The sequence below is a fragment of the Ptychodera flava genome, chromosome 17, assembly GCF_041260155.1.
Source record: "Ptychodera flava strain L36383 chromosome 17, AS_Pfla_20210202, whole genome shotgun sequence".
In the NCBI taxonomy this organism is placed as follows: domain Eukaryota; kingdom Metazoa; phylum Hemichordata; class Enteropneusta; family Ptychoderidae; genus Ptychodera; species Ptychodera flava.
The window spans coordinates 17,031,392-17,056,771 of record NC_091944.1 but is presented as its reverse complement, the minus strand read 5'-3'; the positions used below and the strand labels follow the sequence as shown (position 1 = coordinate 17,056,771).

The 25,380-nt window shown below is 38.3% G+C and overlaps 1 protein-coding gene and 1 long non-coding RNA gene across 2 annotated transcripts in view; both read right to left on the bottom strand.

Annotated features, from left to right (window-relative positions):
• LOC139116635 (mucin-2-like) overlaps positions 1–18,455 on the bottom strand; it is a 53,125-nt gene extending 34,670 nt beyond the window's left edge. The window contains exons 1-16 of the mRNA XM_070679231.1: positions 18,187–18,455; positions 15,954–16,039; positions 12,021–12,146; positions 11,617–11,736; positions 11,276–11,395; positions 10,427–10,693; positions 9,077–9,616; positions 8,232–8,374; positions 7,399–7,558; positions 6,518–6,749; positions 5,274–5,323; positions 4,440–4,753; positions 3,467–3,611; positions 2,807–2,980; positions 2,214–2,378; positions 835–1,075 (exon numbers count right to left, since the gene is read on the bottom strand). Coding sequence (XP_070535332.1) covers positions 835–1,075; positions 2,214–2,378; positions 2,807–2,980; positions 3,467–3,611; positions 4,440–4,753; positions 5,274–5,323; positions 6,518–6,749; positions 7,399–7,558; positions 8,232–8,374; positions 9,077–9,616; positions 10,427–10,693; positions 11,276–11,395; positions 11,617–11,736; positions 12,021–12,146; positions 15,954–16,039; positions 18,187–18,278 — 2,975 coding nt within the window. The 5' untranslated portion in view covers positions 18,279–18,455. The remainder of the gene's footprint in view (positions 1–834; positions 1,076–2,213; positions 2,379–2,806; positions 2,981–3,466; positions 3,612–4,439; positions 4,754–5,273; positions 5,324–6,517; positions 6,750–7,398; positions 7,559–8,231; positions 8,375–9,076; positions 9,617–10,426; positions 10,694–11,275; positions 11,396–11,616; positions 11,737–12,020; positions 12,147–15,953; positions 16,040–18,186) is intronic.
• Positions 18,456–21,669: 3,214 nt separating this feature from the next.
• Positions 21,670–24,979, bottom strand: LOC139115630 (uncharacterized). The gene is made up of 4 exons (XR_011548146.1): positions 24,722–24,979; positions 24,019–24,120; positions 23,604–23,689; positions 21,670–22,897 (listed from the first exon to the last, which is right to left on the bottom strand). It is a non-coding gene; the product is annotated as an uncharacterized lncRNA (long non-coding RNA).
• Between the last annotated feature and the right edge of the window lie 401 nt (positions 24,980–25,380).

Here is a 25,380-nt window from a genome sequence, read left to right as displayed (position 1 = left end):
CAATTTTTGTCAGATTTTTGCCAAAATTTTGATAAAAAACTGTGTCTGATGAAATATTGTGTACATTTGGTCCAAAATTATCAGAAAAATTACAGGAAAGTTCATAAAAATTGGTAAAATGTTGCACTAAAATTTTGGTTGGAAAAAATACAGCACTCAAAGGGTTAAGAATCTCCGATACAAATATGTACAATGGGATCAACTGTGAGGTGATTCATAAATGATAGAAACAATAATAGGAACATCTCTAAAGTCAGTCTTGTTAGGGCTTTCTTACATGAGCAGTCGAAACATATCTATACAAATGCGGATGAAACATACCTGAAACCTCTGCGGTCGAGAATAATTTCGAGCATATAAGGATTCACACCTTCCCACTGATGTTTGCAAATCATAAGGCTGATTTACGTTGCTACTTAACTTGAAGCCTTGTGAGCGGAATTGTAATTTTTGGTTTGTTTTGTTTTTATGGGGTTCAGTTTTTGTACCCTTAACCACCCAATGTTATAAGTGCTAGACTTTAAAGGGAGGTGGTCGTCGGAACTCTGCTCAAAGGTTACCAGGTACCCCTACGACAGATGTAAACACTGAATCAAAGGTCTGTTGGCGATTGATGAACGTTAAAACATTTTTGTTAACAATGAATATCGTAAATAAAATCTAAATGTTGCAGCTATGTTGACTTGATGCATCTAGATATCATGCATGAAATACATTGTTTATAAACAAGGAAGTCACACACGCGCAGTTCCGACGACTGTCTTCCTTTAATCCGAGTTCTTCAAGAAATTGGCCTTAGGAAAATGTCTTTGTTGGTAGGAGTTTGAGGCTTACCATGTGCCACAGCCTACATTGAGCATCTGACCAGGTGAAAATTGTTGGTTTTGATAAGTACAGGGGCACTCTTGTATCGAGATACAGTAACCATATTGACCCATCACCTCATCAGCTGGGCAAGTGCAACCTTCGATGCAGTCTTCCACGCAATCTTCGGGACCATGTGCCACGGCAGCACACGACGTTCCGCACGAAGTTGAACATTGTTGGTATATCATGCCATAGGGACACCGAATTGCTGGAAAATAAGGATGACATCTAAAACTTCCTAACTGGATAACGAGTTTGTATCTTCTACGCGAATCTCACATGATAATTTGGATATTAGTAGGATGGCCATGTGGTGGCACTGAAATACTGTTTTAAGGTAGAATGTGCCTGCTGAATTCCGGAACAGATAGTCGGACTCTCAAACTTTTACAATACCTTTCTGGTCTACCACTGGCGCGGAGCTCATTTTTAAGCTCACGGAATAAATTAATAACTCATAGCGTTTACACAGGAAAGGCGGCCATTTTGAGTTTCAGGTGTAGGAAAATATTTGGTAACCTGTTTCTCTAGAACACATTTTGCACGGCGACCTCTGATTATAATTCTTGATTTCTCACGGAAAGTTTGAGCAAAGGTTTAAGATTTTCAATTTCGAGGCGCGTACTGCGTTAACCCTTTTAGAGCCAAAGTCGATTTTGTTGCCTTTATACAATATAAAGCCAACATTTTTTTCAGATCTAGACAATTTCTTTCTGATTTTTCCCACAATTTTGATCAAAAAGTGTAGCCCATGAAAATGTATGTCCATTTGGTCCAAAATCATGGAAAAATTACAGAAAAATTCATAAAAAAATTGGTAAAATGTCGCCCTGATATTTTTGAGGGAAAGTCACAGCACTCAATGGGTTAATAACTCTTGAAATGACAGAAATGTAGCACGCAAGTACAAAAGGTAGAACCAATTAGATATCATCTGAAAAGAAATTAGACTGTTGTATTCAACTTTAAAATTTCCTGGAAGTGTAATTTTACTGCCTTCATCAACATGACTGCCACCGGCATGAGGATTTGTATCATGTGGTTCACTTGTTTTTACTGTTGACTCAAATCACTTGACTGGTAAAACTATGACATGTCGACGGACTGTAAAATTGCTGTCGTCGCGATTATTTGCGGGTTGGAACCTATAACATATTAACTTACTTCTATCTACGACAAAACCAGTTTGTTTGTTTAGCCCCAAATCCCATTTTTATCGCTGTTTTTTGAGATTTATGCCATATACAACAGCAAATTGACCACTGACAAAATCGTAGCATGGAATCGTATCAAAGAAACTATTACAGAGATGGCTTGGAAACTTTCATTTTATAAATTCTACTTACAACATTCGCTGACACTGTCCCTCCAGTCAATCAGGACACCTTTGGAAGCACATTGGTGGGCGTAGTCAGCCATGATACTGCAATGACAGTCATCCTCGGGGCATTTGCAATAGTCATACTTGCAATCCTCAAAAAACTGGTTGGGATCGACTCGCTCGTGACAAACTGTAAACAAAAAGCAGAAGCATGACTTTTTTAAATGTGAAAAGCACGATGATATGGACATGGTCACCATTGCAAGACTACAACCTGAACTCGTGGGAGAATATATTTGGGTAGATCGCGGCCTTGTTAGACACACTGTTCGACACATGGTCACATCCTTTTTATAACCCGACCTCTGGACCATCCCTACTGTTTTAAAAAGAATGAGAGGACCTTGGCGTATAATAAAACACAGCAACTTAGCGGAAGCGGGAGCAAAAGAAACACATTTAGCCTGACACATATAAAAAAATCATAATCAACTTCGTGTCTTCTCTGCAGCATTAAATTGACAGACTAACGTTTACCATAGATCTATAGGACTACATAAGAAGTCTTTCAGAATAAATTGTCGAAAGACAATACTGGAGACTTAAAGCAAAACTCACTTTTGAAGGCAGGGTCTTCTTTCAAACGTCTACACGTCTGTTCGGCCATGCCAGCCTTCTGTGAGTAAAGGTCACAGGGATGTACTTTGAGTGTGGCGTCTGTGTTCATGTCCATACAGTTGGAATCAGCCTTCCACTTGTTTCCAAATGCCTCAGGACTAGTCTCAACATCACCTGTTTATCGTATACAAATGATGTACAATCAGATTATCCGAAAATATGCATGTAGTTTGTTTGTATATTTAGTTTAGTTCATTTATTCATTCCTTCATTCATTCATTCATTCATTTCCATAATGAATGAATTATGATAATATTATCGAGTAAATATGAACAAAACCCATGACTAAATTTATTGAACAACAGGATTGATAGCGCACGCACCCTCGGCAGTGGGTTCCGAATTCACAAAACAACAACGTACTTTCTGTATGTCTGGAGCTTATGAAAGTTAATTTTCGTGAACATATAAGATGGTAGCCATTTTGAGTTTCACATACACACATCGGTAAATTTTGGGTAATTTTCTTTCTGTGGCCTAACATTTCTGGAGAATAGTTTGAGCTTTGATATTTTGAGCGAAGTATGATTAATAACTGAGAATGTCACCTTTTGAGCTGAATGTTGCATAAAAAACCAAAAGAAAGGAAAACATCTGTACCTGCTTTGGTGTAGAAATCATCTAATTGATTGTTGTTGAATGTCCCACAGAGACCGCAGGTCTTGTCAAGATGGTCTGGACTCACCGTGATGTACACCCTCGTATCACCATCCCATAATATGCGCACTCCATTGGGCAGGGTGGTCTATGTGAGGAAAAAGTGGACACCGAAACGAAATTATGTCTTCGACTCCTTCGAACTATTTGAAATTGCTGGCGCATATTTCATGGTATTTTACAACAAGATGGCAAAGAAGCTAACAAAGCAGAAATTACATCCGTTGACAATAATTCTTTACACGTATATCCTCTAAATGTATCATGTGGTATACATTTTACATTTATATAACTTAACATCTGTCTGTACACCAATATTTTACTTTTCTTTACCTCTAGCATGAATATCTGGCTTCAAATTTTGATTTATGGGAATGGAGTTCCCCATCTAAAAGTTATCCACCGACATCTTTAAATTCTTCTCCCTTTGTCTGGCGTTTTGTACTAATGCTTTAAACGATGGCAAAACAAGTTATCATAAACTAAACCGAATGATTTATTTGTGTTCGTTACCGCGCGCGTAGCTTTGGAGTTTCTTCGGGAGTAAAAAACAAGAGTATTTGAATAGGGCTTTGCCGTGGAGCTTGAGCACTCATATTACGTGGAAACAATCACGTAAATATGAAACTTGCACGTGTAAAATTTTCAGAGCGTGATTTTAACCGCTTACCTTTCGAAATTTTGAGTGGACGTAAAACAAAGAATACAATTACTATGGCCTAACGTACCCCTGCAATCAACAACAGGGTAATCGATGCTTCACTTGACATTTTTTCTGTTTCACGTTAACACTGAAGAAGTACTAGGACAGGCTACAAGCCGTAGGTCTATACCCTATCTCTTTCCTTAGAAGTAACATCTCCCATAATAGATTTAAAATTTGAATAAAAACAGAATTGTGTTGATGTGGACTTACCTTGGAAAATACTGAAGTCACTCTTTCTATGTGCACACCGAAATTAATGTACGGGAAGAAATAGACATCTTTGCCGTCAACCAGAACTTCATGTCCCTGTTTCATTTTGATATGGTGAAATCCCCAGTAAATGTGGATAGCCCTGGTGCACACGCCGCCATTGGAACTGCAATCGCTGTTCTCCACGTTAATTTTGTACTCCTGGTACTCTGCAAAGCAGTTTTCAACAAGCACATAGTGGCACTCCCCGGAGAAGTCGTAGTCGAGGCCGTCAAATGTCGTGTAATGCGGGTCACCAGCTGCCGAACAGGTCGCTGAAAGAATCCGTGAGAAATTGAGAAATATTTATCCTTCATGCCCTTAACGTTCCTGTACACTATATATTTAAACAATACAAATGGAAACACTGTGTTCAAGCAATTTAAATCCTACTGCAAGTAGGGTTCTTCACTCGTATAATTGTCTTGTTGTAAAATTCACATAAACTTTTAACCATGGCATAGCCAATTTCTGTCCGCCAGGAAAGGTAAAAAGCATCTAACTCGGCCATACAAATCTGTAAATCATTGTTTCAACGGAAATTTTGCGACAAACTCGAAACTTCCCATGATGCTCTTAATATGGGCTAAGTCGCGCCTCGCATAACACCTTTGTACATCCGACATAATTCTCCTAATATTGAGTGGTTTTAGAAATAGTAAACTCTATCAAATTGAAATAAAAATATTATTTAACAAGTTGGTGATTTTGAAGTTGTTTGACACTCAATCCGCAATGCCACCCACTAAATATGACTAGTTCCTGAAGCGAAAAGACTGGATGTGTTACTAGTACCTTCACATTGGTTCTGTGTGCAGTTTGTCCATCTTCCTTCCAAGCATTGACTATCAGGTAGAAATTGGAAGAAGACAATTAGACCGGTAAATCGCTTGCAAACTTATCACACAATCTTAATCTTTTTATTTAAAAAAAATGTTCACAGAATTGAGATCTTCCTTTGATTCTTTGATTCTTGTGATATTAAACGGAATTCAAAACGCAGAATTCAGGATCTAACGGAGCTTCCTGTGTTATAACCAACTGATTAGTCAAGTAAGAATTTCTCCTACGATCGTCTCATACAATACGTAACTGAGTAAGCTTCACACCTGTCATGGGTCTTGTCCCATATAACCATTTATTTATTTGTTTATTATTTATGTTTTCCTAGTTATTTATCTATTCATTATCGGTCTGTCTGTCTCTCTAACTGGCTGACTATCTCTCTGTCCATCCACCTATCTATATTGAAAGTAGTGTTTCCGCAAAAATAAGACCTTGCACGTTGTGCTTTAGCTTCAAAGAACGAAGATACCATAGATTTGGCGATCATTCATTCCATGTGTGAAGTAACGTGACGTGCTGCAACCGTGCCAACCCAATCTACACTGACATACAGAAATATCCATTTCCACTACTGATGAGCTCCACCCCCACCCCCACGAACAGATATATATGCCTTGGAAATTCTGCCAAAACAGATCCAGGCATCTGAACGGAAAAGTTGAACTCAGTTGTTGAAACGCTTACTCAAATGTTTGCAAACCCTCCTCGGGCGACAAACTCACATGATACTATAGAGGTGCGGCCCAAAAATTTAATGCGCCGGTGGTAAGCGCCCTTAACGGGCAGGATGGAAAGGCAATTTTCGTCCTAAGTTACATTTTAAAGTACAAACAAATTTGTTTCATTGTTGCTCGACAGAAGGGTTTACTAAAACAGTGTTAATTTAGTGTCGCTTACATGTTAATCAAGTCCTGTCGAATTTATTTGTAAGCTTATTGCAGCGCTACCTCATTCAATTTCAAATATTGAGCTCTTTAAGAAACCTTTCTTTTCGTATTGCTCTCCGACCAACTGACCCTGCGATCGTAGGCCTCGTCTTCAGAAAGAAAAAGAAGTCAATAATACCTTGCTATGAGAGCTACGTATATTTTAACATCAGCCAGGAATACTTTCGACATAACCCCTTTTTTATTAATGACCTCTGATCTCTCATTACATAAACATTTCTTTGACAAAAGTTGAGGTTTACCCACCATTCATTGCAGTCCTGTGAAATCCATTCCGTTGGGTCGTACTGCACGCCATGATAATGACACTTACATTCGGACTCTGTGACACATTCACCATCTTGTAGGTAGGTCCCTGCTGGACAGTGACAGCCGTCCATACAATGTCCATGCTCACAGATGTATTCCTTCCTCGCACAGGTCCGTGGACAAGAAGACCCACAGTCATCGTAAACCATACCATTGGTGCAATTTACATCTGGAATAATATGATGTACGACGTTCCTTTATGTTTTTTTCGAATGCCTTTTCACAAAAAGATTATGACGGTTCAAGCTGTAATTGATATCCAAAATCTCAGATGACAAGAATCACTACGATGTCACACGTCATCAGGCCCCACCAGTGGGCGAGCAGTTCAAACAAACACTGATCAAAAACAAAGTTGATCAAGATTTTTACGAAAATTGATCTAGTCATTCAAATATTCAAACAGAGCAACATGCTTAAGTGGGAGCCAAAACTTGTTTAATACTATTTTTAATGAACTAAATTTAGACATTATTGGTAATTTTATTACTTTTAGACCCAATTTACATCAGCTATTGATTGATTTATACATGATGTAATCTGTTTTTACTTGTTTGTTTCTTGTTTTAGTTTCTATTTTGTTTTCATTGTCCATTGTCATTTTTATCTTTCTCTTTTCTTTATGAAATGAACCCGTAATTTGGGCAACCTGTTGGTTCATAACTAACTAACTACATAAATCAATAAACAAACAATACAACCCATTTTCATAAACCTGTAAGTATTCCTTGAAAAGACTGGCATCTTCTATGAAAAGAAATCAATTAGGATATAGAGGATCTTAATATTTTACTTCATGTAATTGTCTGTCTACTCACGGCAGAAGTCCTCGGTTCTCCAGTTGGGCACGATAACACCAGCCCTAGAGCAAGCTCTGGAATAGGCCGAAACAGCACTGCACGCACAATCTTCGCGTGATGATTCGCACACACAGACATCGTACTCACAGGCCTCAAGATAGGGGAACACGTCTACATCCTGATGATTGAAAGTGCGAAGCGGAACTCATAGGACTTTAACAGTGAGTATGAACACGCCGTGCATACATAATATCAAAACTGAAAAACTATTAAGGTAGAACGCGCCTCAGGGACAGATATTTAGACTCAAACTTTTTCAATATTCTTTTGGCCTACGACTTGTGGGGACTCATTTTGAAGCTCGTATAGTATATAGAGATTTCATGGGCTTAGATTTATGAAAATCGGGAATTTTATTTTTCCCTCGTAGAGATAACACAGGGATGGCGGCTACTTTGAATTTAAAATATCGATAAATATTGAGTGATTGGCTTCTCTGATACCAAAATTTGCATCCCGATTTTTAGCCTTGATTTAAAAGAGAATTGAAAGCTTGCTCGAAGAAAATTTGGGCAACAGTTAAAGTCTTTCATATGCGAGACGCGAACAACCTTATTATACCGGAAACACAATATGTGAATATCATCTACCATGACTCTCTGTAAACCGTGAGGCGGTATCTTTTGAAGATTCGTTTTTATCATTTCGTATTTCTTCAAACAAATTCAAATTGAAATGACTGCTACTGTTTCACTACCGACGCATGGTACAACCCATTGTCTTTACGGCAAAGTCGGACCTCTCGACAGGCAAATGGATAATGAAACTGTATAAGTTAGGGTTATACATACCATATGGCAAACGGAGAACAGACCATACAGCAGTATCTCACACTCAACAAGGGCCTTCTGTTGTCTGTACCACATTTCAGAATACTCGACAAACGTGGTATTTGTACACGTGTTTGTTTCTCTTATGCCTTCTTCGCAGACACCTTGAGATTAAGACACAGATGTTAAAGTCAATTTTAATGGGAGGGGCTCGGAACTCTGCTCAAAGGTTGCCAGGGACTCCTACGGCCGATGTAAATACTGTATCTAGGGTACGTTGGCGACTGATGAAAGTTAAAACATATCTGTTAACAATGAATATCGTAAAGTTTAAATTTTGCAGATCTGTTGACGTGGTGCATCTAGATATCATGCATGAAACACATTGTTTGTAAACAAAAAAAGTCGGACACGCGCAGTTCCGACGACCCCCTCCCTTTAACGTTTAATATTATTTTTGGATTTGATGCGTGTATGCATTTGGTGTATTTGCTTCATCGCATTTCAGACAATAACAAATGATCATTTGCTCCGCTGATAGGAGGATTTTAGAGGTTTTGATCGCATTCCGTTCAACTACACCAGTGTACTAAAGTTTGTGAAAACTTTCTGCCAGTTTAAAGTGGAAACTCGCAACGCTTGGGAGTGAGTACGCCTGCCAATATTCTTTCCTCGTTGCATAATACCAGATACAAGAACAAGAACAATTTCTGGTATATTTTTGCTCATGTAGCCGGATATTTAGAACGTTGGGATTTAAAAAATGCTGCCTGCTTTCCAAAACTAACCAAGGCTGTTACGTCTTTTTACCTTACATGGATGTCTGCAAATTTGTTGGTCTACCAATAGACTTTTAATAATCTTACCGTTGTTGTCAGTAATTTCCCAACTCTTTACAAAGTGATGCATATCTGATGTTATTGTGCCCTGAGTGTCTGTCCAGTCATCGGATGGATCATTGTTGTAGATTCCGCAGAGCCCGCAGGTCTTGTCAAACAAGGATGCACTTGTGATCTCCACATCTATGTACTCGTTACCATCCCAGCGTAGCTTGAAACCAGCGCCGCTTTTCACTACGATGTAGTGGCCGATGATCTCAACCAGGGAGCCGTGCCGATAGGCAGGGATTTCCAAGACTTCATTGCCATCAATGACACTCGGACCATCCTCTGTCCTGATCAAAAGCAACGTGTTGTAGGACACGCCGTTGTCTATGAGGATTGAGCGTCTGCAGAGCTGGCTGCCATCACAGTCCGGGTCATTACTGATGTAAATGTTGAAAGACCCGGCATTGCAGTCAGCCGCTAACTTGTAACTACACTGGCAGTGAAAACTATAGAACTTGCCATCAAATGAGCTAAAATGATACTGGGAAAATGTGAAACATGTCCCCGTCATCGGCATAGCTGCAAAATAAATAAATAAATAAATAAATAAATAAATAAATAAATAAATAAATAAATAAATAAAATGAATAATGTCTGTAGGCAATGTAGAAATGTATGTCTGCAGGGCATCAAAAGTCTCTTCTGTGTATTGTTGTGTTTTGTTTGTTTTTGTTTGTGTGGGGTCTATGCACACAATTTGGCACAGTTGTCCGATTGTATGTTAAAATGGACATATCCCATGTGGTTGAACCATAATATTCTTACCAGGACAAAACAGTTTTCGTCTGATCATTAGTTCAAAATTCTAATACCTCAATTAACCCATCCCGTACGTGGTTGCTGTGTCAAGAAATAGTGTCAGGATGTGGAGTAAATACTTCGAGAAAAAGATACGGGAATTTGACATCGAATGACGTCAAAGTCATGATAGAATAGATTTCTGTTTACTGGCGCCCTCATGAGATATTTGTAATAGCACGGCCCGCCCTTCGTGTACGATGAACGGCCGCAGTGTTTCGCATGGCCGAAAGAGAAAGTTTTTTTCCGCCATGCGATATTGGAACTCACTTAATATGACATCCAAGTGATCTCTGTATTCACAAGAGCTCCGCTTTTTGATCGCAAAGAAAATCCAACTATGAATAAATGAATAATACAGTAGATTGACAGATCTTTTCCATGGAATGCTAACGGGTCGAGTAGCTGTGGTGTACCTTTTCAGTCAAATGCACGGAGTGTCGTCGATATATAACGTCTTATTACATCATCAGACTCTTGGTTAGCTTAACCATGGTTTAACCACGGTGAAATAGGTGAATTTTTCCCTACCTGGCTGATAACTGATTGGAAGATGCATTGTTGTGCCGGGAAGCGTCGTTGTAATAGCCTGTGTGGTGACGATTTCGGCTTTCTTCATCGGTATGCTATCTCGCCGGTAGTGCTGTGCGCGAAATTCGTCAAGCTGCCTGTCGTACTCGTCCCTTTCACGGTCATCTTCCTCATCAACGTTGGAGGCGCCATCCTCATCTTCCTTCAGGTCTGCGTGTTGCAAGTTAGCTGGGAGTGCGCTTAGCCCGAGGGAGTGTGTCATTTTCTCTGTTCAATAAAAGGCAAAAAACAATATAGGTTATGTACGTACATGTATTATAGAAAATTCCAGGGTTACATACATAAGTGTAAGACATAAACAAATCAGATTGGAAGATTGCCGAGGCGTATTAAAACTTAGAACAAAAATTGGAACAAAAAATAATCGCATGCAGTAAAATTGCAAATTCATGGCTCCTACCAACCATATAAAAAGACGGTCTACAGGATGCATTCTTGCCGCTGACGATAATTAGAACGATTTTACACCAACGAAATCCACTTACAGCGCGCTATAATTATCTAAAAGTACAGGCTGTCGGACTTTCTCGAGTTCTTGCTCCTCGATCGGTGATACAGAACTTGGTCACTGGGCGTATCTTGAAACCATGTAAGCGGCATTGGTGGTACACGATTCACAAACACACACACACAATAGGGTTGTGTGAAATACATAGCATATTCAATGCATGACCATCGCGCATGCATCGCGTGACGAAGCTATTTCCCGCTTTAAAGGTAATTCCTCCGCTCAGACTCTAATGTGGTATATTTACCGCTCCCCGTCGCACAGAATGTCGGTATACTTACTCGGCTTGATTTCACAGTCATTTCCAGAGAATCCCTGTTTACACCGGCAATGATATCGGCCACTGCCAAGGTCATAGCAAACACCGTTGTTCTGACACGGCCGGCCATCACATGGGTTAGCTGTTAACGGGAGATAAACGTGTAAGAATATCAAATATCTTTGAAATAATCGGATCAAGGTTTTGCAATGTTAAGAGTTGGTTTCCGAAATAACTCAGTGGTGCAGTTTTGAACATGGTATATCAACGTCGTTGATTCAATGGATCAAAAACTCGCTTATCCGCGAGCAGTGCCTTCCTTGAATTAGACACTTTCGTTTCCAAAGGAAGCGTCATACGTACCAGAAGGCGAGATTTCACATTGACTTCCTTTGTAGCCCTGAGCACAGACACAATAAAAGTTTTGACTTCCGACACTGACACAGCGTCCATGATTCTGACAAGGTGACTTTGCGCACGGATCTAGTGCAACAGAATAGAACAAGACAAATATAGTATTATTGCACGCACTTTTATTCACACTCACTTTTTTGTTCAGTAAATGGCCTAACCCTTTCCTTCCTCTCTCTCTCTCTCTCTCTCTCTCTCTCTCTCTCTCTCTCTCTCTCTCTCTCTCTCTCTCAATACTGGCGATGGATCTTAGCGTTTTATGGCCCATGGTGAAAATAAAAACATTAAAATACGCCGGACTTTCGGTACCATTGTTCAACCTATCAATACGATCTTCAAAAATGTTATTGACTTACCTGGCGCTATTTCACAATGCTGCCCCATAAACCCGCTTTGACAATGGCAAATGAACTGGTGCAAGTCTATGTCTTGACAAACGCCGCCGTTCATACATGGATGGCTCGAACATGGACTGAGTGTGACTACAGTGAGGAACAGATTGAACAAGAAAAGGGGAAATAAAGTGTATCATGGTTAGAACAAAATTCATGCATAAAAGTTATGGCAGAAAACGAAGACAGTTGAGACAAATTTAGCGGAATCCTGAACTGTCTTATAGATTTCTAAAAATTGTCAAGCTGTCGTTGTGTGCTGTGAATTAATGGCTATCGCAAAATGGTACATTAACTGAACAAAATTCAATTGTAGAAGACAAGAAATCAAAATCTTGAAAATATTTCTTTTTTCAGTTTCCGTTTCCTTTCTTTCAATTGTTTGTTTCATCGAGGTAGTAGCAACGTAACAAATGAGCGGGTTGGGTTGACACGGGATTATCAATTTCGTCTTGGAGAATAGTATTAATTTCTTGCAGTATTACTTCGTATCTTTCAGTGAACTTCGCGATTGTATCGTTACGGTTCTCCGAGTCTGGCACTAATCACTGACGAAGAGCACTGTAAGCTTACGATGGGGAATCAGCAGCGGCTAGAAACACAGGTGTAAGCAAAAAAAATCAACTTAAAAATTAACTGCTTGAAGCCGGGCTAGAGAACCAATAAGAAGAATTGCACGTGTGTGATGTTTATTCGATTGAGAGTCTCTATGACGTGCGAGAGATTACTTCTTTGAGGTATTTCGGAATTGAAAGACTTAACTTTTGCTCCAAATTTGCTCAAAATATACCGATGCGAACTGAAAAACCGCCAGGCCCATGCTTGTCGAAAAACTTAAGCCAATGAAGAAGATTAAACGGTTTGATATAGATACAAAGAGCTAGAGTTAGTTTAGACAAATCAAAAATTTAGCAATAAAGTCGGCAAATTTTGTTGAACGCGGGTATGTATAGAGCTCTCGTGTCCCTTTGTTATAGTTTTGAAAAAAATGTTTAGTTAACGTTTCAGTTCGCAAAAGTTTCACTTGGATATTATCCCCTGCCCGTCAAATGTTTCGATGAAAAAATGCAAAGAAAACAGACAGAACGATTTGTAGGATAAATGGTACTCTTAACGATTTCTCTCTCAGAACTGAATGCTTGCTGTTGTTGTGCTATGCGGAAAATCGGAGCGACGGGAAGGGATTGTGTCGAGAGAGAGCCCTCCAGCGACGAGTCTGTCGCTCTGTGCATTATAGTGATTTACGATACCGCTCGGTCGACGTGGACGCCATTGCAGCGAGCAACTTGGGTAACCATGGATGCGAACAGACATTTCGGAAGTGCTCGAGTGGCTATTAAATACCTGGTCAATATTACGCATATATAATCGCATAATTACAGAATTTTTGGATACAAAAGTTGACACCTTCGACTCGACTGTGTATACCTGTATACTAAGCTTTCAACGTCTGTTTGCATGTGATTTAAAGGTGAGATTTGATTGCTAGGTAGTGACGTCTGTGTCCAGGCAACGTGTATATATATATATATATATATATATATATATATATATATATATATATATATATATATATATATATATATATATATATATATATATATATATATATATATATATATATATATATATATATATATATATATATATATATATATATATATATATATATATACGTGTCCAGTGTTTCTCTGTTGACGCAGATATACCTAGGATTGTAAGTGCGTGTTTAAGTATCGCTCGGCATTAGCTGAGTAGAAAGACAGTCGATAGTTATTTTTCGTGTCGCGCCTGTGTTTATTGCCAGGGCTTTTTGCCACAGTTTGCTTTTCAACCCCTTGCAAGAGATTACTGTGGCACGGTGGCATTTCCATTAATGCAAAGGATCTGTGTGCTCACATTATATTTTCGGGAATCTCATTAAAATTTTTAGACATGTGTTTATTTCTTGAATGATGGACTGTGTCATCGTTTGGAATACACTTCTGGCATTTCAATGGCGGAGGACTTTCGATAGTTCTTATCTCTGATGAATCGAGAAAAAAACAAACTTTGAAATCTTTATTTTAACCTATTGGGTTGAAATATTGATTAAAGTGAGTGATATTTTTTCGCATCGTTTTATGATTTGTAAATAATTTTCGAAAAGATAAATTATTACTTAATTTATGACATTATATAAATATTTTTGAGTATTTCGAGAGCTACTTTTATGAAGGAATGTTGCAACGTCGTCAAGTTAACAAATATGATTTGGTTCAGCCGATGAAGAGCCAACTGTGTAGGTATATCTCACATGACAAAATGCTAGAGTAAAACTTTCCTGTTGGTTTGAAAGGAAATTTCGCCAGTCTACAACTTCTAAGCCATACACTGCATGGAAAATATCTATTGTGGAAGTTGTACACTCTTTGCATTGTAAGACTTCTGAACGAATCTGTTTAGAAAGGTCTGTGTGCTCCAGTATTCTGTGAAAAATGTTTGTCGTCAAAAAGTCTTCTTTTATGCGTTTGAACAAATTAAAATACGACAAAGAAAATAAAAGTCATTGTCATCACCAATGGTCATGACTCTATTAATCACTTTTTATTTACGCACTGTCTATGCATCTTCAATAAAATCCAAGTATCCAATGACGGGTGCTATTTGACACTGTAAGAATATTTTTAGCACTACAGATTACGATACAAGAAGATCGATGAAATCGGTGTAGGTTCTTTTCTTTCTTAAGATTTTTATCTGTACATTACACACACCTTTGCAAGTTGCCAGTGTAGTTTCATGTCCATTCACACCGTCCAATTGAAATTAATTAAATCACGAAGTGCGCATGAGCGCCAATAATATATCTGCGACTGTGCACAGAAGAACTTCCAGCCAATCAGAACACCCGGCAAGTCCATCGCCATATACGGTCGGCGCGTTGTCATGGTGCCAGATTTGCTATGACCTGGATGGGATTTTTTGATTTTCTGTGTCTTGCTTATAAAGTGGATGTCGGTTCATGCGAATGTCTCATTTCTCATGCTTTCTATCGCATTTATAATTTCCAATGTGCATTTTATATAGATAGTGTTTGCCAGCTCATACCTTCATGGCAAATCGAGCTCGATTCTGATTACTTCGACTAATTTGAAACTCTATTCTGGCCGTCACGGTATGTGAGGACATGAACCAGGAACAATGGCTGATTTGCATGTTTGATGACTGTTGCCCCCATGTTCATGGATGAACGAAAAAATGAGTACTCAATACCAATTACAGTCAAACGTTATGGGTTCAAGAGGGCTTGCACCGATAATTTTGTAATCAAGTAGGCCTTTCATTATGGTTTGCATAAGTATCTACTCAAGAAGAATTTGTGTGACACCTGACAAAACATCCAATAAATCAGTCATATGACATACAGGCCTACACTATTAAACCGATTCTAACAATCAATGATGAAGTGGCGCCACGTACGTGTCCGATTTTAGTGAGTCCTTGCCGAGTCTGCGGCTTTTGCCAATGGTTTGCCGAAGTCATAACAGATAAATTTGAACTAACGAAGACATCCATATCGTCCCAAGTATGACGAAGTTAAGATGGTCGTAAACTACCAAGTCATCCTGACAGGTTTGGCAATCTTCAATGACGCAAGTACCTGCGCGCCGGTACTCCTTTACGCTTGTCTGCGCGCTGGGTGTTGTTGAGGGCGTGTGTCAGGTGAACTCGCACTATAACCATAGACATAGATCATTACCTGAGCGATTGACTAATTCAATTAACTATGTAAAACCTTGCAAACACTTCTACGCGAAAAGACAACGGAAGTCGGGCAAGCGTAGGTCTACAATATTTCATGTTGTTACTCGGAAACCGGCAGTGACATATTAGCATACGGTAAAACAGGCTTACCTTCCCCATGATGTGAAGATTGGTCTTGGAGAGTGTCTCTTCTGTGTTTAAGTTCATATAATTCATCTATGAGAGAATCATCAATGCTGCAAGGAGAAAAATAACTTCATGCGTTACAATGGCCCTCTACCGGCCAAACTTTCGTTTTCATGAGAACATGTTCATGGCTGGGATTGTCAACCAAATTCAGTTGGAGATTTTTATGTGGTTTCTCAATAAAAATTTAATTTTGTTGTTTTGCAGTCTACTGTGATGCCGCCGCGTTTATGCGAGATTAACACCAGAACATGCAAAGAAGGAAACTCCGTTCTGATGACAGATAGCTTGGAACAGTCAAGTTCAATTGTCGGGTTAGGAATGCATCAAAAGAATCCATCTATTTACCAATTTGATTCTCTCAGCTGAAAGAAGTGAGGGTATGTACAAATAATATCACTTAGTTAATGATTGTTCCATTTCCGTTTTGTATGTAACATCGTGCAGTTTTTCATGTCGAAAGTCTTCTTCAAGATTTAAACAGATTTAACAATCTTGTTCTTTCATGTTACTTTGTTTAAATGTTAGTCTTCAAAAATATCATATATTGGAAAACTCCACTCTATTTCCAAAGAGTAGCATAGACGACTAAAACGTGACTTTATCGAAGTTCAGACTTTTACCACATTCGCGATCGTATACAACACCAGACTGGTCGTGATCTTGTGTTGGTGTATCCCACTCGCATCTTTCATCAGATTTATCACCTCTTTAATAACCTTTCTCTTCTTAACTGCCCCTCCCTCACTCTGTCTGTCTATCTTTGTTTGTCTGTCACTCTCTCTCTCTCTCTCTCTCTCTCTCTCTCTCTCTCTCTCTCTCTCTCTCTCTCTCTCTCTCTTCTTCTCTCTCTGTTTCGCAAATTTGGTCACAGACATTCATCGAATAAAACAAATAGTATAGAACGAAACACTTGAACTGAGATCTTTTTCGTTTCTTTTCTGTTTTTACTGATTAAGATTGTCGTCTTTTTATCATTCAACATTACAAGCTCCTAATATCACCTGACATTTCACGACAAATACAACTCAACGATTATTCTACCGTAATCTACTATCAGGTCACGCGAGAATGGGTAGCAAGGTAATCAGTTCGATTCGAAAACTTGAATGAATCCTGTACATCGTCTTATAGCTAAAATATCTGAACTATGTCGCTGATTGATACAGTCGTGGCTCACTAGTATTTTTGGTCCAATTTAATTCATGTCAGTGAACGTTACTCCGCCAGTTCTTTTCAAAGGACTGATGGAACGAAAATTATCCTGAAATACGAACTGTAACACGTCGCAGCTTCTGGGCTCTCGACAGTGATATTTCCGAGTGCTTGGGTCAGGGGTCAATGAGTGGTCCACACAGAACACTTGTCCAGCTCACTCCAAATACCGCCGTCGTCAGCATATATAGCAACGCCAGCGTGGCAAATGGCCAAGCTCGCTCTGACCAATAGGAAGTGACATAAGACAATTTCGTAATAAAAGTTTGTGAACAAACTTTCACTTTTACTAAGAACGGTCCTGATAATTTGATTAAGTAATTTTCGTTGCCAATGAACGAGTACGTTTAAAAACAGCGTCAGAAATGCAGGCCTGAGGCTCAATGTTATAATTTCGCTGTCTTGAAACCAGTAGTCATGTGGAAATTTAAACGACAATAGAGAACGCAATGAGAACAAGAAAAGATTACATTCAAGCGTTTCAGGAACTTAAAGCTATGTCTTATTCCAGAGTTCATTACCCCTTCAACATCTCCGGCCAAGCGCAGATGAGGCACAAATGAAGTAAATCTAAGACACTGCCGTGACAAAACTGCCATGGTGGCTTTCATTCATATATACTTCAGATTTTCTACCTGAAACTCGAAATATGGGACAGACACAAAATAATGCATCATAGCGAACAGACCAATAATATTCGCCCTCCGATCTCATTTTTTCCAACTAAGTGCACTTTGATATCCCACGAGCAAGGGGGTTGTATAGGACGATTTGGAGGCAATTTAAACCATAAGCGAAATCTGATTCAAATTAGAAAGATGACACAGACTAGATTTAATGAAATAATGAATTATTATTCACCTCAGAAGAAAAGTAGTCAGCAGAACTTAGGAACGATTGTATAACCTTTGTGCAAACTGTGATGTACGATGAAAAGTGCGCCAAAACTTGCAATAGACAGTAAAAAAGTTGTTTAACTTACTATTTCTTGGGAATGTGGACTTGAAATGCCCTTGGAATGAGGAGGAGGAAGAGCAACCCAGCTAGGGCTTGCGGAGCCCCACTCCGCGTCATGCTAACTTCAGTGTAGTTTGTAGCTGTGAAGTGGTTTTCTCGTCCAGTCGATGTCCAGTCCGTCGGAAAACGCTGTCTTGGCCAGATAGAGCGAGCTATTTGATGCTCAAACTCTAAATGATTCGAAAGCGACTTTTCCAATCCTTATCTGAGTTCCGTGGCACGTTTAGCACCTATCTCCTCGATCTCGTTGATACGGGAATGAGTGTTTGATTTTGTAATTTATTGATATTTTAGGCTTAAAATAAGTGAAAAATACCCTAGTATGACGTAGATTGCCACGTAAATATATATTGAGGATACCCTGTACTTCCTGCAATTTACTGACCGACGGCCGTTTCTATGATGACAAGGCATCATCTCATCACTGATTGGTTGATCGTCTCGCCACTGATTGGTTGAAAAAGTTTCACAATGTATAAATCATATTCAGGTAAGTGTACTTGACCTGGCTGCACTTACGTCCTATGTACAGACGATATCTAGATTGTAAGTGCGGTTGGAAAACCTGCCAATCATTGCTTTTCGCTTTCAGTTTTATCATAAGTAATGAAGAATTTGAAGACGTGCTATACCATTGTCGGCACGTCCATCGTCAAGTAGAATTTTAAATGATTTCAATAGGTTAAAAACAAAATATTAAATATACGGGTCAAATATTTTTTTTAACCATCCTAATTCCCGCCGGTTTCGAACATTATGTGGACACAGCTGATTGACAAATTCATATAAAGCATACTCTCTCTATATTTGTTTTTGTCGCTATATGTCCGTCGGTCCGTTCTTCTGTCAGAGGTACGCCTTCCCGTGCCATTAATTAACCTATTTCTATAAAATCTAACACACACACACACACACACACACACACACACACACGCATATATATATATATATATATATATATATATATATATATATATATATATATAAATGGTCCTAAATGGTCTATCTATGCGCCTCGGGGACATACTTTTGTAATCTCAAATTGTAACAAAACCATTCTAAATCTGCTGCTTGTGTCGAATCATGATTAAGCCTTGGAAATCAATTAAGTTTTCACCGTCTTTCTTTTCTGAAAATTGAAAATGTATCTTTTCCCGAAAGTTAATACTGGTGTGGACGCAACTTAGTATTTCAAACATCGGTAAACTTGTGGGTAATTTGTGGTGACTTGTCCTACATGTCCCTGAATATGCACCGTGACTCCTGGTTTTTTTTAAATTCTTGATCATGAAAGTGAATGGGCCAACGTTTCCATGAGAAAAAAAAATCAAAGAAAATTTTATCATTATCTGTTTTGGGGTGTATACTCAGTCTGTGGAATTTTAAGTATTTGTTTCTTGTCGGTACAATCCTTCCATTTGGGAACCCAGCTTCACCCCCACAACTTTTCCCAGAAACGAAATCTGAAATATTCAGTAGCTGAAAAAAGACATTGTCACCGAGTTACTCAGCAATTGTGACAGGAGATAAACGTGTCCCTTAACAACTACACTTTCAACAGTGGAGTTCCCAGTTACTTTAGCTTTACTGTGGCCTGCTGTTTTACCAATGCGAGATGACAGCGCTTTCGATCTAACCCCGGGTGATATTTTTCCTAATTCCTCGGACGAGATCCAATTTTACGGTCATAATTTTTTGAACATATCAACACCTGTGTTTACTTTAATGTGTAAACCTTGTCCGTCTCATTCATATCATTTACACTGTGATTTCCGAAATGGGATAATGATCAACCAAGCACTCCTTGTACAATTTGATGTAACACGCAGTAGCTGCGTGGACAAGGTGTTCATTGCCGTCCACTGCATCGACTTGAATTGGAGTTAACTGTTTCAAATTATCAAATGAGGCATCATGATAGTATCACGTGATATTGCTAACACCCAATGACTGACAAGAAACGATCCGTCAGCGAGTTGAGATGAAGAGATTCCCCATGTGCTAAGCGTCAAGGTGTGTTTTCCTGTGTAGACCAGTGGAATCAATTTATCTACAGTCTTCTCGTCGAGGTTCTTCCAGTATCGCTGGTAGTTTGACGATGCTGACGATACTTTATACAGGGCCATGAAGGAAAATACTTTTGATGCTCATAAGCCTGCAGTGTACACCCACCTAATTTTTCATTCTCGTTGTAGAATTTCAAGTTCATCTTTTACTATCAAGCAAAGTAGGTTAAAACTAGTGATGCAAAACATGCCCCATATGGCACACGCTAACAAAAAAGTGAAAATTTGAAGGCTCTTGAAAACAGAGATACTGTAAACATGATTTTTACTGACTAAATCTGTTATGAACAGACAAAGCAAAGTGGGTGAAAATACGTATTGTGTGTGATAAGAGCTATCTTCTCACTTGTATTCAGTAGTGTGTAAGATATACCATAACACAGATAATATACTTTAACGAACCGATGCAAAAATCTCGTCTGATCAGTCAAGTCACTTTTAAATTCGTGTTCTGTTTTCTCATAAACTGATTTCCCACTTGTTACTCGCATGTGTGTCAACCAAGTTTGGAAACAGTTGGCTGCAACTCGGCGTTGCAATAAGGCACTGCATTCTGTCGACTTAATTATAAACTATCTGGCACTTCACAAAAGACAGCATAAAATGTTGAAGGTCCAAAGAGAATTTGACGTTATTTCAAGAACGAAAATGCACTTTCAGTGATTAAAGAAACGCACCGTTTATTTGAATAGGCAATGTTTTATATTCAGTCTTTTTTATCCATTGCTATTTTCCTGCGGGTATACTCTCTTACTCATCTTTCCGTCTCCAGATCTACTTCTTTTTGTTTTTGTCTTATCCATTGACTCTGACGTGTCATCATGAGTACTTCCCTCATGTCGCCCGTGTAATGTTTCATCGTAAGTAGAGAAGAGAAATGGAGTTCCACTGATGTGGACCGTCTTGGATTTTCATTCAATGCAAGTTTACAGTAACTGTACCTTGGACCAATATTTTCGTTGTTTTGTCCTATAAAACATGTTTCATGTTTCTTTATTTCCAGTTGCCCCCCCCCCCCTAATATATGACGGTGCCCAAAGTCTTAGCCAGTAATGAATGTAATATTTAACAAATTATATATATTATAGCCCAAACATGGGACTGTGTACCCTCGGGGCAGAAGACCATTTGCCCTCCTTACGTCGGTCAAATGGTCACCTGGTCACCTACCCTTTGGCTATAATATTTTTATTACATGCCTCTCTTCCATGATTTTCTCTAAAAATTTGTAGGTTTATTTACAAATGAAAATAACAGGCTTTATTTCCATGTTAGACGAAAATCTGTTGGCAAAATAGAACGATTTTCATCATCGAACGGCGCATTGATATATTTGAATCACTGTTATTCGGCTTATTAATTTTTTACGCACAATTTTTAAAAACATTATTTTCTACTTCATGACATGAAATTTTAACATTTTTAAATCCTAAAGTTGTCAAGTTGAAAATAGTTTTAGTTCACTTTCAGTCAAATGATGGCGACGTCATCGACGAGTTACCATTGAATCCTATGGAGCGTTCCATGTAGGAGGCATGTAATAAATCTTAACTCGGACCAGAATTTAATTGTCATAATATCATACATCCATACGAGCAAGTTGAATATTAAAAATTTTGACATGACGTTTGACGATATTTTCGTTCAAAACACTAAACTAAAATAACATTAGAGGGATACAGTCGTCGTAACTGCGCTCAAAGGTTGTATGGGTCCCATACGACCGATGGAAACAGTGTATAGAAGGTACGATGGTGATTGATGAAAGTTAAAACATGTCTGTCATAATCTACATCGTATAATGCAAATGTTGCAGCTATGATGATGAAGTTGATTCATCACACTTCAAAGAAAACCTCAAAAGACAAGTAGACCACTGTACAACAACCACAACAAACAAGAGAACAAGTTCACTGCACACAACAACATACACAGTACCAAACAACCAACAAGCAATGTAACTCATTGTATGCAGACAGGGCATACAAAGACAACCAGAGGTAGAATTTCATGCCCACAGCTCTTACAGGACAGAGCTGAACATAATCAACAGTAAAGTAACAATATGGCTATCAATTAAAACATACACCCAAGTCTTCTTTTATACCCTGAAGGGGAAGTCAAACTGTGGGCTCTTCCTCACCACATATCACAATCAACTATTGACAGTTGCATGGGAAGCAATGCATGCACATTGATTTGTTTGATACAAGGCAACTCATTCTGGCATCACATAAACAATCAGACATTCCATGACTACTTACCAACAACGTGGATGGATACCATCTTAACATCACTACAAGAAGGAAACAGGGTGTATGATTTGTATGTTACTGAACAGGGCAGAAACCTTTCAGTTGCAGATGCAGCACATATACTTGCATATCTCAGTATACAAAACATGGGGCCAGAAATTGCTGTTGACATTGTCAATCCAGATAATTCTTCTGTTTCCCGAACACTTTCTCACCTGTTGTTGACCTTGCCAACCAAATCAGCTGGTATCTTTATTTTACAAGGAAAGTCCACTTTACTATAAGCAAGCCCAGATGATCATATTGTCCTTTTCGATAGCCACACACATGGAAATGTTGGTGCTATTGTATTATGCTGTCAAAAAAGAAGAGAGCTTGTAGATAGAATGTTGCAGTACTTTAATTCATTATCAAATTCAACGAAATATACTCTTGGATCACTGACTGTAGTACAATACACATGAGTTTGGCATGCTTCTTGGTGAAGCATTACAATATGCTAAATGACGGAATACAATTGAAATGTTTCCAAAAAAGTCTGCAGCCCATCATAAGGTTTATGAAATTTACACATTAATGTGGCTATCCTTTGCAATCTTGAGATGCTCTTATTTCAGTTACAAAAATCAATGAAAATGAAACAAGAAAAATGATACTGATGTTTTTACATGAGAATTGTTCTTGGTCCTGATTTCTAAATTAATTTTTTTATGTACATATGCAATGTAATACATATTATGTATTTATACTTTTCTCATAATTATTGACATCTATAGTGTATGACAAAGGAGTATTAAAATCTCATTTGATTATTTACTTTTCTATAAGATTGTGTCAAGTCTCTTTGTATGTCAAGTAACTGATTACTCACAATCAGAATACTGAAATTCTACAGTTATGCTTGTTACATCTATACCTACCTGCTACACACTGCATAACCCATTTATCAGTTTGTATGCAAAGAACTGAAAATTTATTTAGAAATGAATTGATTTTATAATTAATACAAACATAATTCAAACTGTAAATTCATATAATGAACAATGATAAAATCTACTTACCAATTAGTGCAAATGGGAATGCTTCACCTATTCATTTTGTAGGATCTTCCTCACATCAATGATTAGCAAATCTTTTTTAAATCTGACTTTTTAAAGTAAAAACAAAATACATCTAAATGGACGTCTTTCTGTCATGCGTTCACATCTAGCACATGTAAATATTCAAATATGGCACCCTGATTAACTACAGGATTGGACCATTGCAGTCAAAACAAATAGTGTCTTAGAAACTTTTGGTGGTTAAAAACTTCACATTCTTAAATCATAGGCATGCAAAATTATGTCCATGCTTGGACTCACGCCAACACTGTACTCTCATTAATCTAATATAAACATATAGGGAGGAATTTTTGATATATAATTTTACAAAGTATTAAATAACAAGGTTTACAAATAAGTATTAATATGAACTTACCTGCATCATCCTTGGGTGCTTATATTCATCCAATAGATATGTACAATACAGAGAAGTGACAAGTATCAAAGCAATCAACTACCAAGTAGTCAGACATACATCCTGCAAGATTAATGCCCATAGTAATAATAACTTGAAAGTGAATAAATACATGCAGTTCAACAAATTCATGGTAATGTGAGGGTTGGCCTTGTATACTAAAACATGACAATCATTTCTTTGATCTCACTTGTTAATTACATATAAGTAAAAACAGATCTTGCCTATTGGAAAAATAAATAAAAGCTGGTATCCTTCGTGAAGAGAATGGGAAAAATAAAAATGACCCAACCGTATAGTTCATGATCTTTAAAGTTTTTTTTTAGTTACTATATGTTGAGTGCTTGGTTCTCAAAATGTGATGAAATTTCAGAAAGTAGCTTTCAAACAACAGCAGTTTATGTGAACAATCGACATTAATTTGTTATCTTATTCCTAGAAATTGAATCGTGCGAACATGAATCAATTTGTAAAATCAGCCTTTATATACTAGGCTTCGTTTAGAAGCATATTGATACTGAAAATCCAGGACATTATCCAAGGTATGGAATAAAATAAGATTCTGCAGTTTATACACAAAACAAATACATTGAAAATAAATCTTTAGACAGTGAGACAGTGTATCTCAATACGGATGGTATTTGGCAAATGAAATCCAACTCACCCAGCTGGGCCTGGGCTTGCTGCAGTTCCGTAGCCCACAACTTTCCTCGACGAGTTGTGTGTGTGCATCCGGAGACTCGACTCCGAGCCATTGATTTTTGGGTCATTAATGATGAGCCCGAGGCATTCTGATGCAAAACATGGAATTCAAGACCACTGTCGAAATCTTAGAATCGTAAGGAAACCTCTCCCTGCATGACGTTGTCAACTACAAGCAATCACTTTCGCTGCAAACCGTAGTAGTAGCTGAACGTTCTTCCGCATTATAAACACTCACACGTGTGTTTGTTTCCGCGCTTCTCAAGTAATTTCGCACATGCGCAGTACGTTTTGAAGCGGTGTTTGCTCAGTACTGTTCATTTAGCACGCCGATTTTAAGTTTCACCCATTTTCATCTCTTTGAACGTTGTTGTTAACGCTGCCTTGAGTTAGATCCAGTAATTGTAGGTATTGGCTGTTCCTACTTAGTTGTCTTCTCTTATAAAAGTAAAGATACATTTGTCACGCAGTGATGGATGACAATTGTTTCCTCATTTATCACATGAACTGGCCCGAATTCCCACCTGTGTGACGTAGAACAGGACGGATAAGAAATCCGAATTACCCCTGTTGTACGTCATCAACCGGAACTTTTTTCTTGCATGGTACCGTTCATACATG